This window comes from Symphalangus syndactylus, chromosome 16, assembly GCF_028878055.3.
Source record: "Symphalangus syndactylus isolate Jambi chromosome 16, NHGRI_mSymSyn1-v2.1_pri, whole genome shotgun sequence".
In the NCBI taxonomy this organism is placed as follows: Eukaryota; Metazoa; Chordata; class Mammalia; order Primates; family Hylobatidae; genus Symphalangus; species Symphalangus syndactylus.
In genome coordinates, this window is record NC_072438.2 from 55264348 (window position 1) to 55282287 (window position 17940).

The window sequence follows — 17940 nt, forward strand, 5'->3', positions numbered from 1 at the left end:
CCCCGTCTAGGAAGTGAGGAGCACCTCTGCCCGGCCGCCCATCGTCTGGGAAGTGAGCAGCGCCTCTGCCCAGCCGCCCCGTCTGGGAAGTGAGGAGCGCCTCTGCCCGGCCGCCCCGTCTGGGAAGTGAGGAGCGCCTCTGCCCGGCCGCCCCATCTGGAAAGAAGTGAGGAGCGCCTCAGCCCGGCCACCCCATCTGGGAAGAAGTGAGGAGCACCTCTGCCCGGCCGCCCCGTCTGGGAAGAAGTGAGGACCGTCTCTGCCCGGCCGCCCATCGTCTGGGAAGTGAGGAGCGCCTCTGCCGGCCGCCCACTGCCCGGGATGTGAGGAGCACCTGTGCCCGGCCGCCCCATCCGGGAAGTGAGGAGCACCTCTGCCTGGCCGCCCCGTCTGGGAAGAAGTGAGGAGCGTCTCTGCCCGGCCGCCCCGTCTAGGAAGTGAGGAGTGCCTCTGCCTGGCCTCCCCGTCTGGGATGTGGGAAGCGCCTCTGCCCGGCCACCCCGTCTGGGAGGTCTACCACGGAGGCCAGACGCAATGTGGGGGCTGGACGTGGTGGCTCACGCCTGTAGTCTCAGCACTCTGGGAGGCCGAGGCGGGTTGATCACTTGAGACTAGGAGTTCGAGACCAGCCTGGCCAACATGGTGAAACATATGAAAAATACAACAGACAAACCAACCAACCAACCCAGCGACAACAAAACAGGTCTACCCTGGAGTCATACTCTAATTTTTTCTATTTTCCTCCCTTTCTGATCCTTTATCCCACTTGCTTTTTCTTCCTCTTCCCTCTCCTTCTTCTTTATCAAATAGAGGATTGAGTTATTATCATTGATCCATAAAAAAAGAAACAACAAAATGCCCCCTACTTAGTTACTTGTCAAGTTCTATTGATTTTACTTCTGTTATTTCTCTTACTTTCTTCTGCAACCACTTCTACTTTTAACATCATAGTTCAAGACCCCTTTCATTCCAGCCTGAACTGTGTACAATAACTAAATAGTCTCTGCTCTCAATGTCTTCTCCCTCTATTGTTCAACCACCATATTATTCATCACAATAGCATTTACAACTCTGCAGAAACTGACCCCCGTATTTGTTTTCAGTCTTTCTCTTCCCTCCTCCTCATCATGGGCTCTAATCAAATAGAGCTTCTCACATTCTCCACGTATGTCTCACACAATATACATGTAAAAATATGTTCTCTTGTTTATTATAAGTTTGGCTGTGATCTTAGTGTTAACTCACATTATATCCTAATTTTCCTTTATTTCTTATGTTTTGTTTCCACAATTCCCACTGTTGAAGTTCCTTTTTGTTCTTTTGTGACCTGCAGCAACTTATCAAAGTGGATTCTAAAGTCAGTGCAGCTTTCTACATCACCACTATCCCTTAATATTTTTTTCAAGTATATTATTTCCTTTGAAAAATCTGTATTATAGTGGTTAATACAAAAGTCAAGAAAATATTTCAGATTTATAGGTCAGCTCTACTCACCAAGGGTTCGGCCATTACAACTTCAATTTTCTTTTCAGCTTGAACAGCAAATTCTGCAAAGAGGCTCTTGATGACATATTCACCAGGTTTGACATCTGGGTCAATCGTAATGTTTGACATGATGATATTTTTTTTCCCCCAAGTGGAATGAAAGTTGGAAGAAGCACAGTATTTATTCACTTTGCTGACTGGCGCTGAAGCTAAAAGTAAAAGAAACAAAAGAACTCTACTTTAATAATCAACTCAAGAAGTCTACCGTAACTACCCTATTTAATTTGTAAGCTGCCTCTAACCCTCAACCAGTTCTCCCAATCTCCTCTACCATAATCCATTTTGTCTATTTCACTTTTGTCTATTTCTAACATACGAACATATTTATAATTTAATTACATATCGTGTATATTATGTACTGTTTCTCTCTCCATCCTACTAATGTGAATATAAGAACAGGGATTCTCTTTTGGTTTTTGTTGTTGTTGTTGTTCACAGTAAATCCCAAGTACCTAGAACAACGCCTAGCACAGATTAGATGCACAGTATTTGCTGAATGAATGAACGGATTCTAATCAGATAGTCAAATGCAATAAAGGAAATAAACAGGTGTGAATAAATGAAACAGGAATGGGATTGGGGAACTGAAAAACAACACTACTTTGGAAAATATGCTCAGTGAAGACCTCACTGAAGAAGCTACACTTAAACTCAGGCCTAAATGATTTTTAAAATGAGGGAGCAAGACAAAGCACCAGGAACAGAAAACAGAAGACTGAATGTGCATGCTTAAAAAACAAAAAGACCAGTGTGGCTGGAGCTCAAGGGAAGAAGCAGAGGTGGAAGGGGATATGAGATAACGTCAGAATCAGTAGTCAGGGAGCAAGTCACAGAAGATCTTTAAGAACTTTGTAAGACACCTTATACAAAAATTAATTCAAGATGGATTAAAGACTTACATGTTAGACCTAAAACCATAAAAGCCCTAGAAGAAAACCTAGGCAATACCATTCAGGACATAGCCGTGGCCAAGGACCTCATGTCTAAAACACCAAAAGCAATGGCAACAAAAGCCAAAATCGACAAATGGGATCTCATTAAACTAAAGAGCTTCTGCACAGCAAAAGAAACTACCATCAGAGTGAACAGGCAACCTACAGAATGGAGAAAATTTTTGCAACCTACTCATCTGACAAAGGGCTAATATCCAGAATCTACAATGAACTCCAACAAATTTACAAGAAAAAAACAAACAACCCCATCAAAAAGTGGGCGAGGACATGAACAGACACTTCTCAAAAGAAGACATTTATGCAGCCAAAAAACACATGAAAAAATGCTCATCATCACTGGCTATCAGAGAAATGCAAATCAAACCCACAGTGAGATACCATCTCACACCAGTTAGAATGGCCATCATTAAAAAGTCAGGAAACAACAGGTGCTGGAGAGGATGTGGAGAAATAGGAACACTTTTACACTGTTGGTGGGACTGTAAACTAGTTCAACCATTGTGGAAGTCAGTGTGGCGATTCCTCAGGGATCTAGAACTAGAAATACCATTTGACCCAGCCATCCCATTACTGGGTATATACCCAAAGGACTATAAATCATGCTGCTATAAAGACACATGCACATGTATGTTTATTGCGGCACTATTCACAATAGCAAAGACTTGGAACCAACCCAAATGTCCAACAACGACAGACTGGATTAAGAAAATGTGGCACATATACACCATGGAATACTATGCAGCCATAAAAAATGATGAGTTCATGTCCTTTGTAGGGACGTGGATGGAACTGGAAAACATCATTCTCAGTAAACTATCGCAAGGACAAAAAACCAAACACCGCATGTTCTCATTCATAGGTGGGAATTGAACAGTGAGAACTCATGGACACAGGAAGGGGAACATCACACTCAGGGGACTGTTGTGGGGTGGGGGGGGGGGGAGGGACAGCATTAGGAGATATACCTAATGCTAAATGACGAGTTAATGGGTGCAGCAAACCAACACGGCACATGGATACATATGTAACAAACCTGCACATTGTGCACATGTACCCTAAAACCTAAAATATAATAATAAAATTTAAAAAAAAAAGAACTTTGTAAGAAAATTAATTTCATTCCAAATGCAATTAAAATTCAGTGGAAAGCATTAATATGGAGAAGGATAGGATCTGGCTTTCTCTTTATAAAGATCTCTCTGGCACCTCTGGAGAATGGATTGAAAGAGGGAAAATGTAGACCCAGGGAAGCCATTAACAGAAATCCAGGTGAGGTAATCGCAGCTTGGGCTAACTAAGAGGATGGCAACAGCACAGGAAAAAAAGAAAAGTATTTGAGACTTGTCATATATTAGTGGATTAATCAGTGAGGTGACAGAAAGGAATTAACGATGACTCACAGCATTTTTACTTCAATCACTGAAAGGATAGTGGTACCATTTACTCAGATGGAGATGACATGGTGCTGGCAAATAGCAACCTGCACCAGCCTTGGCCCCAGAAGAAGACATACCACTGCCTGCTGTGCGGCTTCACCTGCTCTGTTCTTCTGACTGCCTGGGCAGCCTACTTGGCTTCCTACATACAAGTTTTCCAGTCACGTCCATGTCGATCCCATATGTTGATATGTCAATCCCATATCCTCTAACTTAGCTTATGTTGCCTTTTTTGGCTTAGAATATTCAGGGAGAATCTGCAAGTTTGTGCTTCTTTACCTTAACCTGAATTCCAGAGACTGCCCTTGAACCCCTTCCTTGAAAGAGGAAGCAGAACACAATTACTTAAACACTGATTTCCTGTGTTTATGTCTATGTGTATATAACTATAGGATAATAAATTTGTTCTAAATACATAAATTCAAAACATTAAAATTTTTTGTCAAATTAAAAAAAACTTGCTCTACCACACATAGGTCAAAATACAGAAATCTGTAAAAGTAATCTAAAGAATATCACAAACTGGTAATATGATATCTAAAATAAATATCTTTGTATCATACCAAGTTAAAATACATTATGTACTGTATTTTAGAACTAAAATTGTATAACAACTCAAAACAAAAACTCACAGTCCTTTGAACACAGTGTACATTATTTTAAACAATGACCTGTTTGTTTACTGTTTCATGATCCAACATTGTGCATTATCAAACAGGGAATCTGTTAACAAATGTCATTGTGGAAAAAAGAAGAGCTCTGTAATTTTTAAAAAATTATTTTGGATCATTAAGAGTACCATAATTTAACTTAAGGTAGTGGTTACAAACTATATCTTTTCCTTTAATTAAGATTCATAAGGTCATAACAGTTATAAAGTTTCTCTAGCTTTAACTTTACAGTAAATGTAACTAAACAAGAAACTTATAACTAACCTAGGTACTTCAATTCTAAATTTTAACAAAGTAAAAACTTTTAAAATGACATTCTAGCCCTTAAACATTTTTTCTACAAAGAAAAAAACTTTACTTAAAATGACTTCACAAATAACTTGCCTTTACTGTCTTCTACTTTCTTAAAAATAAAGCATAACCAAATATTCCTAGGTATCATAATCGCATACATTAAAAAATCTGCCTATAAAGCCAAAAATTTTAGGCAAACCTTTATTTACAAGTTATCTGTCAAGATACAAATATTTCGTTTGATAACTCAAATTTTTATGAAAAAAGCATGTTTTTGATTAATTTATTTAAATTTTATTTCTTAGTAGGTGTTTAATAAATGTTTGTTGAAATTACTAATATAAAAAAGTAACAATGAACGGATCTACTGATTGAAATTTCAAAATAAATTTCAAATTTTATTTTATTCAAGATAAATTATTTTTATAATTACTAAACAGAATGCTAAAGAGATCTTTGAAATTACATTATCAGAAAATACCAAATGGCACAGGAAAGTGTTCAAAATACAGCATTAGGTGAGTAAAGATCCTAAGAGTATGTATATAAAACCAAAGTAAAATTAGACAGCAGGAAAAAATATGTGGGCATATAATAAACACACAGTTAATCACTTTTGTTTCTACACACAAAGCTGTGATGAAATCGACTAGAAAAACACCCACACCCCCAAACTGAAACAAGGACAAGGACAAGAACAAGCAAGTTACAAACAATAAAATGGAGGAGGCCAATAATATTTAATTTCATTAATATTCTAAACACAAATAAAACTCAGGTAACATTTTTCATCCATCAAAGTTGTCCCCCTCAACCTTATATTTCATCATAATGTTCAGCCTTGGTAAAGATACGTGTATTCTTTTCATTTTCTGCTAATAGGAGAGAAACAGGGATGATCACTCCAAGCAGAAGAAGAAAAGCTAGCTTTCATATAACTAGATTAACTTGGTATTACCTGACTGCCTGCATTAAATACCTTATATTGCTAAGTTGTAATATTTCTCTACATGCTAACCCAAAATTTTGAAAGATTTATGTAAGCCTATGAGAGAAGGAAGACATAACTGTTAATATAATTCTGAAGATTGCAATTCAAGCATTGAATTACAAACTGGAAAAACCCCATGTCATATTAAACATACTTGGAATATAAATCTACTAAACTCTAACTGCTAATAATAAGAATAAACAAGACCTGAATAATTAAAATTTGGGAATCTAAAAGCTAGCATTCCTGCTCTGTCTCTTAGATAAAGCTCAAATAAAAACTAAGTATCAGTATTTTTGGATGGCTTCTGCTTTCCATAGCACTGTATTTAGTATATTTAATAAAACAATTGTCTTTTTCATGCTGATGAGGCTCCTAAACCATTATAAAATAAATTTAAATTCAGTCAAAATGAAGAGACAAGTGAGAAGAGAAATAATGTGTAACTCTTACAATTAGGTGTGTTTGAGCTCATTACAGCAGCAGATCTCAGCTTTTTTCTGACTCCATTATGTTTTTACACACAACATTCTGAATAGTAACAGCCCTCAAAATACACACTGGTTCTCAACAATTGGGGTATTTCAAAATCCCTACAGGTAGATGTGGTCTAAAATAACCGCAGTGAAGTCTGTGGAAGCTGCCTCTAGCTTCCTCACCCCCAGAGGTCTTTAAGGATTTAAAAAAAAAAAATCTTTGGGATACTACCTCATAGACACAAACTTACATATGTACACACATATTATATGCATATATTTATGCACAGATTTATATAACAGAAATTTTTACATAACATACAATAGCTTAGTATTATAATAATTATTATTTATATACCATATTGGCTAATAATAAAAATTTTGATGACTACCTACAAAAGAAAAAGTAGAAGGTAAAGGCTTTGGAAGAAGAACGAAAGTAAAAAGTATCTGTGACTTTACAATGAGATACCATCTCACGCCAGTTAGAATGGCAATCATTAAAAAAGTCAGGAAACAACAGATGCTGGAGAGGATGTGGAGAAACAGGAATGCTTTTACACTGTTGGTGGGAGTGTAAATTAGTTCAACCATTGTGGAAGACAGTATGGCAATTCCTCAAGGATGTGGAACCAGAAATAACATTTGACTCAGCAATCTCATTACTGGGTATATACCCAAAGGATTATAAATCATTCTACTATAAAGACACATGCACACGTATGTTTATTGTGGCACTGTCCACAACAGCAAAGACTTGGAACCAACCCAAATGCCCATCAATGATAGACTGAGTAAAGAAAATGTGGCACACGTACACCATGGAATACTATGCAGCCATAAAAAGGATGTGTTCATGTCCTTTGCAGGGATATGGATGAAGCTGGAAAACATCATTCTCAGCAAACTAACACAAGAACAGAAAACCAAACACTGCATGTTCTCACTCATAAGTGGGAGTTGAACAATGAGAACAAAGGGACACAGGGAGGGGAACATCACACACTGGGGCCTGCTGTGGGGTGGGAGGCTAAGGGAGGGATAGCATTAGGAGAAATACCTAATGTAGACGACGGGTTGATGGGTGCAGCAAACCAACATGGCATGTGTATACCTATGTAACAAACCTGCATGTTCTGCACATATATCCCAGAACTTATAGTAAAAAAAAATCTGACTTTAAAAAGCAAACACAAAATTTTTAGTTTAGAAAGCAGGCCTACCCCCCAAGTTAATTCGTGTATATCAACGAGCTTATTCTGAAGTTTATATGGAAAGGCAAACAACCCAGAACAGCCAGCACAATATTGAAGGAGAAGAAAAATGTCAGAGGACTGACAGGATGTGACTTCAAAAAAGTAATCAAGACAGTATGGTACTGGTTAAAGAATAGACTAACCGATCAATGGTATAGAATAGAGAGCCCAGAAATAGACCCACACAAATACTATCAACTGATCTTTGACAAGGTAGCAAAGGCAATTCAATGAAGAAAGGAGATCTTGCCACAAATAGTGCTGGAACAACTAGAAATCCATGTTAAAAAGAAAAATCTAGATACAGAACTTATACCTTCTACAAAAATTAACTGAAAATGGATCATAGATCTAGATGTGAAATGCAAAACTATTAAACCCCTAGAAGACAGGAGAAAATCTAAGTGATCTTGGGTTTGGAGGGTGACTTTTTAGATAAACATCGAAACCATGATCCAGGGGAAAAAATTATTAAAATGAAGCCTCGAGCTCTGCAAGACACTATTAAGGGTATGAAAAGACAAGCCACAGATTAGGAGAAAAAAATTGCAAAATACATACTTGATATAAGACTGGTATACAAAATACATAACGAACTCTTAAAACTCAACCACCAGAAAACAAACAACACAAGCAAAAAATGAGCACCAGATTTAATACACCTTACCAGAAGATGACGTACAGACGGCAAATAAGCATATGAAAAGATGTGCAACCTCATATGTCTTCAGGGAATTGCAAATTAAAACAACAATGATACACTACTACATGCTGATTAGAATGACTAATGTCCAAAACTGACAACACCAAATGCTGGTGAGGACACGGAGCAACAAGGACTGTCATTAATTACTGATGGGAATGCAAAATACTACAGACACTTTAAAAGATACTTTGGTTATTTTTTTTCAAAACTAAACATATTCTTACCACATGATCCAGGAAACACGCTCCCTGGTATTTACCCACAGGAGCTGAAGACGTATGTCCACAAAAAACCTGCACATGGTTGCTTATAGCAGCTTTATTCATAATTGTTAAAACTTGGAAGCAACCAAAATGTCATTCAGTAGGTGAATGGATAAATAAACTGTGATATATTCAGACAATGAAATATTATTCAGTGCTAAAAAGAAATGAGCTATCAAGCTACGTAAAGACATGAAGGAATCTTAAGTGTATATTTCTAAGTGAAAGAAGCCAATCTGAAAAGGCTATATACTGTATGACTGCAACTATATGACATTCTGGAGAAGACTGTAGAGTCAATAAAAAGATCAGTGATTATCAGGGCTTGGGAGAAGGGAGCAATAATAGGTAGAACACAGGATTTTTAGGGCAGTGAAACTCCTCTGTAGGATAGTATATGGTGGATACGTGTCATTATACATCTGTCAAAACCTACAGAATGTGCAACCCAAAGAGTTAACTGGAATGTAAACTTTAGTTAATAATAATGTTTCAATATTGTTTCATCAATGGTGACAAACATACCACACTAAAAGGCAGAAACTGGGAGTGGAGAGAGGGTATGCGAGAACTCTCTACTTTCTACTCAAGTTTTCTGTAAACCTGAAATTATGCTAAAAGATAAAGCTGATTAATTTACAAAAGAAAAGCCAAAGAAAAGAATAACAAGCTATCCTATCCCTGTCAGCCAGAACCAAAGTGCCTGGGAAGAGTGAAAATAAAAACAGCTCAAGCTGGAGCTGAAAACAGTGACATACTTGGATCACACTCAAAGACAGGAAGCAGTTTACAAGTCAATTAAAAGGAAAATGCCAAAAACACGAATCAGCTTATATGGCAGACAGATTAAAAGCAGTAAACAGAAAAAGCAAAATCAGTATTGGGGAATAACAGCAAACAGCAAATTTCAACTTCTGGTGAGGCCAGTTGAATTGGTGACAGTACCAGACCTTTCAACTACCTATCCAGAGGAAAACTGTACATTTGAAAGCAACTAATGTGAAGAGGAAAAAAGGAAATATAAGTAATGTGTATGCTGTGTGTGTTGAGAGGTGTAATCAGAAAATATCATTTGATGCACAGATACAGCTTATCAAGAGCAGACAGTGGGCTTTAGAAGGCAAGGATACCTCAAAATTCCTCCATGTTAGTGAAAAGCATACGAGATGCTGTTTATTTCCAATGGGAACAAAATATAATTTAATATATAAAATATTATCTTTTTAGTCTAACAAATCTATTCTTATTTCAAGTAATATGCTGGTAAATGGCTCTCTTAAAAACAAAAGAAAACAAAAGGCAGGGGAGAGGGTCCCAATTTGTAGCCTTTGCCAATATCCCTGGTATAAATATTCACACCCCAGAGGCTCTTAAGCCACTAATAGCTTAACGACTGGCTTGTAGGAATTAGATCCAGTACATCACTCCTAGTTATAGTGCATTTATGATGAAGAAACTGACTCCAAATTAAAGCTACTGTCACGTGGGAGTGGCAGCACTGGAACACAAACTTGCATCCTGGTTGCTAAGAACTTTCCCATCAATAACTTTATTTCTTCCATAATTACCAAATGCAGATGGATCCTTCTCTCCTTTAAAGGTCCAAATTCTTATCATACTGTTTGCTTAAAATAAATATTTCCCAAGTCTAATATTTTGGTTATATCTTCTGATTCATTTGCATAAAAAGAGCAAAAAAGTTTCCCCATTTTGATTAACTACTTACCTATATTTTAACTCTTTTTAAGTTCACTTTATTTGTTCCATTTAAATTTGTCATCCAATTGTAACTTATTTGAGCTACTGATACGAAATAAAGATTTTATCTGTTTTCCTCAATATTTAATCAATTCTCTTGGGTTCATTTACTGAAATTCTGTCACTGATTTTACTCACTATCATAAACTAAATCCATACTCAAATATGCTTTTCTGGGCTTTCTATTCTGCTCATTAAAAATCTGTGTTTGTGTTAGTACCAGACTTTTTATTGTCACAGCTTTATAATAGGTTTTATTATTTGTAGAGACAAATATTCCTATGTATTCACCATCTTCAGCTATTGTCACTCATACTTTCAAGCTTATGCATGCCTTCACAAACTTACTTGAAAAAAACTTGACATCTTTATATTATAAAACTTCTTGTCTAGTATCTGACACACTTCCATTAACTCGTCTTCTTTTGTGTACCTAGAGAAAAAAATGTATACTTTCCTTCAGAGGAGAGATCTAATTCTTATTAATTCTATTCCCAAATACTTTATGTTTCTATTTTGTGCAAATGAAATCATTTTCCCTCAGTATCCAGTTCAATATTTTTGCTTCTGGTTCCATTTCAATGGACAGAAAAATTATTACTTCTGCTTGTTCTTTGGACAGCTGTCCCTAAAACGTTTATTTATCCTAAACTATTCTTATTGAAAAGAGTTTCTAAACATAGAAGTCCTATGACATCTTTGGCATATGTCCAATGTTTTTTACTTGAAGTCTACTACAGAAATATCACTTATTATAAAGCTCAAGAAAAATGACCTATCATCCAAATAATCCATTATTCACTCAGCTATAGTTTCCTTGAGGTTATTATTTTCTCGTGCTTTTTTGGTAATCTTCGGGAGCTCAGCTAAGAAACTATTCTAAAAACCTAGAGATAATGAGGTATCTTAAAAATGTGCATGGACCTGGGAGCCAGAAGACAAGGGCTCTAGACTTGACTTGGCTATTCATGATCGTTATAATCTTGGTCAAATTTAACCTCTTTTGCTTCCCTTCTAGCAAATGAACAAGCTGAATTATATTGCTACCATGAGTATGTGTAAGAAGCAACAAGAATGTTCTTTTCATTTTTGTTCTCCACTCTTCCCCTGATATAAATATTCACTGCCAGTGAAAAAGCTATTGTGGGTGACTTTTCTCCTCTAGCAGGAAATGGACCTGCGAATCAACATAAAATAGTCCTGTAAACACCAGAATCCTGCAGGACCTCATCCAGCAAACATACCTGGACCCAGGGACTGGGGGAGGTTGACAACTGCATAGAGATGTGTAGCCCTTTTCTCTGACTGCTGTGAAGCTGAGCAGAATCGAAATAGATGGGCTGAGTCCTCTGTAGCTCAGAGGCTGTGAGATGATGAGAAAAGATAAGAAGCAAAGGGGCTCCCTCCTACTATCTTAACAGGCCGTTAACTGCTGCTAACTTAGGCTGCTTCCCTTCCATCACTCTTGGGATTACTTCTTAAAAGACGGTAGCAGTCTGACCTATACTCAGTTAGCAAACAAAGTAATATAACTGTATACCTAATGGTATCCAGCAGCCAGAGACAAAGAAAACAAATAAAATATTTAACAAACATCAGCAGCAAATAATATAGGCTTCAAAACAAACCTATTTCGATTAAAAACAGAAACTGAAGTGCTGATTTTTGCCTTGCTATTCAACACCATCCTGGAGATTATAAGTAAATGCAATAATATTAAAAAATTAAATCATTGTTACAAATATTAAAAAAGACATGAAACTTTATTAACTATTCACCTAGAAATAGAAATTGATTTAAAAAAAACTTCTATTCACAAAAATAAAATCGGTGTAAATAAATTTAATAAGAAAAGCATAGGACTTTATACAGAGGAAAGGACAAGTGCTTCCTAATATAAAAGAAGATATAAAAGAAGATCTGAACATGTGGAAAGACATAGTCATAGATGGAAGGATTTATCATAAGTGTCAATTTTCATAAAATTAATATATTAATTAGCACAGCTCCAACTAAATTTTTTTTTTTTGACATGGAGTTTCGTTCTTACTGTCCAGGTTGGAGTGCAATAGCACGATCTCGGCTCACTGCAACCTCTGCCTCCCAGGATCAAGCGATTCTTCTGCCTCAGCCTCCCAAGTAGCTGGGATTACAGGCATGCACCACCACGCTGGCTAATTTTGTATTTTTAGTAGAGACACGTTTTCTCCATGTTGGTCAGGCTGATCTTGAACTCCCGACCTCAGGTGATCTGCCTGCCTCAGCCTCCCAAAGTGATGGGATTACAGGCGTGAGCCACCGCGCCTGGCCAGCCAACTAAAATTTTGATACTGTTTTGTCTAGGTTTATTGGATAGATCTATATTACAGTATACATGGAAGAAGAAACACTCAAGAAAAGCCAAAGAAATTACTTTAAAAAATACAAAGAATATTATTTGAAATTAACTATAATCAGAACATAACTATAATCAAGACATATATCAGAACATAATATGATTATATCAGAACATAATATAATAATAATCAACTCAGTAGACATAAGTGTAGATAAATCAGATAATTGTAAAAAAAAAAAAAAAACAGTACCCCCTGCATTCCAGGGTAAGAATTCACATGGGCAAAATTAGAAGGGAAAAGGTTATCTAGTAAAACTATTGAAACATCTGGCCATTCATCTAAAGAAAAAAATAAATATACTATACTCAAAAACCAAAGTCCATCAGATTCCAAACCTGACTGGATAAAACAAACAAACAAAAAAACCAATGTCCAGATGGACATGAAGTTGAAAATTCATTTTTCAAAACCTTAGAAGAAATTAGGAATCTTCTTATATAATCAAGGGGTGAAAAGACCTGTAGCCTACAGAGCAAACCCAAAATTATATATTTTTTAAAGATAAATGCATTTAACCAAATACAAATTTAAAATATTTAGGGTAAATGATACCATAAACAAGACAAAGTTGGAGAAATATTTATAATGTAGATGACAGAAAACAGAAAACATTCAAAGAGCTCTTACAAAATAACAAGAAAAAGACAACACAATAAAGAAAAGGTGCCAAAAGATATACATAAGCAATTCACATAACAGCAAGTCTAAAAAGCCAACAGGCATATGAAAAAATGTTCAAACAGTGTACCCAGAAAATGCAAATTAAACCAGCAATGAGCTTTCATTTTATACATATATCAGACTGGCAAATACTAAAAAGAATGCTTATATCACCTACTGCAGGTAAGGTACAGGGAAATGAAACACTTAACACAGCGCTGATAAAAAGGTAATGCCCAGCTAAGTACAGTGCTGTGGAGAAGGTGTTCTTACAAAGGATAAATATTCTGGCCCCTAGAACGGGGCATAAATTTCTTCGATCTTCAGGCTCTCTGTGCAACCTTCTGATAATAATTCAGCTGTGTATGAGCTTATCCCACAAGGAGAGCAAAGGATGGGCTGCCAACTCCAGCATTACTATCCACTTGGCATATTTCTCACTGTAAATTAGTACATTGGCAAACATACAAGAATTTGTCTGTCATATTCTTTTGATGATTCCACCCCCAGAAAAGATTTCATATATACTCTCAGCATTCTGACAATGCTAAGCTTTCTGACTTGACCCTGAACTTTGCTGGCCATCTCTGGCCATACCTTAAGTCAGAATAAAAATCTTTGGAATGGGGCCCAGGCATGTGTATGTTTTTGAAAGCTCCCCAGGCTGATTCTAACATGCAGCCAGGGTTGTGAACTATTGCCTTACCCTATTCTTCTAAAATGGAACAGTTGGCTCTATACAATAATTTTACTTAAAGTTGATTGTGATCATTAAAGTTTCAAAAGCACCATAAATAAGGAAACCTGTAATTATAATATCACAAATAATAGCCATCAAGTAGTTCTATTCCAACCATACTAAAGCCCTACACATCAAATCATGGCCATACAATGCCCTTGCACTCTACATAAAAACACACTACTAACCTTATCTTCAACGATATTACTAAGGCTATGTTACTGAATCATCTTCTTATTTTCCTCCATATAGTCTCCCTATAATAAAATTTACTCATTCAGATATTGTTCCAAAATCATGTAAAGCTTATTTTAAAGAAAAAAGGATCGACTTAATGCATCAAATGTAAGTCTGTATTTGTTATATCATTACTATATTGCATGATAATGGATATTATTAATAATTCATTCCTCATTTTTTATGAATGCCTTGACTAACTACTTTCTGTATCATATATCAATAATGTAACTGAAAATACAGCTTATAAAACAATTCACAAGATTTTCTATGACATTTACAAGTCATTACCTTCTGGGAAGAACAGGTCTGACAATTTGGAAATTCTCTTCTACAGCCTTCCCTATTCAAATGAATTTCTCTTTAATTACCTTTCTATAAAAACCCTTAAAACTTTTATCATTTAGCAAAATTTTAAAAATTGGAAAATAGCATGCTTAATGAAAACCAACTAATAGATCTAAAATTGTCAAAAATGCCATCAAACAGGCAATGTCCTGTGGTATCACACAGACTAAGAAGAATAACCAAAAAAACATGACCCATTCTTATCCTGCAAAAGGCTAGCAAACTTGTCTTATCAATGTGACAATGCAACTGCAAACAGTTACTTCCAGAAAAGAAGACTAAGAGTTTGACCAGTAGTGGAATAGGCCAGAACCCAGTGACTTGAGACTCTGGCACAGGCTTTGCCTATAATAGGCAAGATAGCTGTCAGGTATCATATTTAAAATATTAAGCAATCAGTACAGAGGGGCTATCAGAAGAGCTATAGCCAGGATGCCTAATGACTGAATACCAGCATTGTTGGAGGTCATAAGGTATATCTAATTATGGAGGCAGAAGACAGTACCTAGAGAATATGATATCAGGTAAAAAGCACCAGGGAGGTCCAGCAGAACAGCAGATGTTATCCTGGCAAACAGATGAATAATGCAAAGACTATGAACAGGAAATATATACACACGCAGCTAGGGAGGTGGGTTTAATCAACAAAAAGGTATGTCAGCAGAACTTCATTCTCTTCAAGATGAGAGCAGGGTTCTACATTTGAAGGAAATGGGATACCAAAGTTTGATAAGGAAAGGCTCAGGAAAGAAGAGATACCAATAATTACAGATGGAGGCTTTGACACAAGAATGGGTAGCCGAGATACTACAACTGAAGATCAAAGTCAGATCCAAATTTGTAGTGAGGTTGGGCTGATAGTAAGTCACTTGAACTAATGAACTAGGGTTGTCCCAAACTCCCCATCTTAGCACAGGATAGGACCCAGGGCCTGCTATAAGACTGAGTCTATACATGAGTATTGCAGCAGGTACAGAGAATGGTCATGACAGACATGTTAATAAAATAGAGGGTCAAATTTAACACAGATATTATTCGGGCCTGTTTGCGTATTTTCAGTCACCTGGCCCATTTGGATACTCTCAGTCACCTATGAATATTGTGACCATCTGTGTTGGATTTTCTTGATTTTGAATCTCATTAGTAAACTATGTATTTAATATTTATCAATAAAAAATTTTAAAGCAAATTGTGAAACCCAAATACTTAATGAGTCTGATAATCAGCTGTACTTCTCACAACACTAAATGTTTAGTCTCGAAAATGAAATGTCTCCTTTCTCAAATGAGGTGAACCTAGCTTAAGAAGTTAGAATTAAAAAAACAAAACAAAACAAAAAAGATAAAGCAGGCCCATGACTCTAAATCCAATGACACCTGGAGCTAGAAATCCCACTTTTCAGGGACCATCATGAAAAGTTCACATTGTTTACTTAACGTACAATGAGTTGGCTTTCTTGTCCAGGATCCACTTCTCAAAGCAGACAAATTTATCTGAGGGATGATAAGAGTATTCTGACAATAAGCAATAGGTCATTCTTTTCCGCTATGACCAACATTAACTCTCAACAGATACATTTCTGAAACTGATGTCAATGAGAACGTAAATGACCCTACAAAATTAGTTGTGCAAACAGCTAGTTAAAAATTTCCTTTACCTCCTGTACCTAACCCAAGACCTATTTTTCCTACCTCTTAAATATTTCCCATCACTATGATGAGCTAATATTTTGTAAAGTGCTTAGAAGAGTACCTACACATGTCGTAGGTATTATATACTTGTTTGCTAAATAAATAACATTTCTTCCATTTGTTCAACCTTTATCTCACATATAGTCTATTTCAATAGCATCCTAACTTGTCTCCTGGCACCACCCCAAAGACAGAAACTTGAGGAAATCACCCCAATCACTGTTGCAAAGCCCATCAACGGTTACCTATTTATTTTAGGATTAAGACCAAAATCCATAACAAGGTTTTTGCTATTCTACTGGTCTAGCCCTTGCTTAACTTTCCAGCTTCATTCCCACCATGCTCTCCACAGCTCTCTGCTCCAGCCAAACCGGCCATTCCCTCCAGCCTCTAGCACTTGATATCCCTTCTGCCCACCCACCTATCTCCCAAACTGTTAACTATTTCTTCCTTCAGATCTTGCTAAAGATCTTGATCAGGGAAGCCTTCAACTGAAATATGAAGGAGTAGAGAAAGTTAGCTAAAGAATTTGGGTGTGAGATTTTCTGGGGGGTGAGGGAGTGCTCTTAGTGTTCTTTTGCTTATCTGAGCCCCAATTTACTACTCTATAAAACAGCAATTTATCAACTGAAGAATGGATAAACAAATTGTGATATATCCATACAATGGAACATTATTCAATGCATGTTATGACATAAATGAACCTTGGAAATACAGTACGTGTAAGAACCCTGTCACAAAAGAACACCCATTGTATGATTCCATGTATATGGAATGTCCAGAATAGACAAATCCGTAGTGACAGAAAGTAGAATGAGTATGAGGTTTCTTTTTTAGATAATGAAAATGTTCTGCAATTAGATACTGGTGATAGTTGTACAATTTTGGAATACACTAAAAACCATCAAATTGAATACTTTATGAATTTTATAGTATGTGAATCTCACAATAAAGTTGCTATTTTGAAAAACAGCAAAAATATTCCTCTTGAGATTTTCATGCTGATGGTTACAAGAGATTTAATGTATGTGCATATAATGTGAGTATACACAGATACGTGTGCAAACACATACGATAGGTACTTACCACAATACCAGACCTATAAATACTTCAACAAATGGTATTATTTCAATCAAATAACAAGCAGATTTTAACTGAAATTTAGATGAATGTATAATGTGCTTTTTGGGGTTGGCTTTTACTATTTTTACAATCCAAAAAAAAATCTGAGTATTAAAACAGTTTATGAACTTTTCTCATTGTGCAAAAATGCAAGTAATCTATGCAAATATAGTTTCTTAACATAACATATCTTATTCACATTTTAACTTATAAAATTATGATTTAAGAAGGTCAATCTATTTTATGTCTGTGATAAAAACTAAATTCTTGGAAACACCAGCTCTCATAAAAGTATGTATGCAAAATAAATTCTATAAATTAATATGCTTACAAGAGGTATTATATGGACAGCAAATGCACCTGTGATCTTAGCATTACATGAACAGATCTCAGTA

The 17940-nt window shown here is 36.2% G+C and overlaps 1 protein-coding gene across 10 annotated transcripts in view; it reads right to left on the reverse strand.

Moving 5' to 3' along the window:
* The window catches only part of FRYL (FRY like transcription coactivator), a 285245-nt gene that overhangs the window by 140669 nt on the left and 126636 nt on the right, over positions 1-17940 (reverse strand). For all 10 annotated transcript variants that reach the window (XM_055246240.2, XM_055246238.2, XM_055246241.2 and 7 more), the window contains one exon: positions 1495-1694. In XM_055246240.2, coding sequence (XP_055102215.1) covers positions 1495-1614 — 120 coding nt within the window. In that variant the 5' untranslated portion in view covers positions 1615-1694. The remainder of the gene's footprint in view (positions 1-1494; positions 1695-17940) is intronic.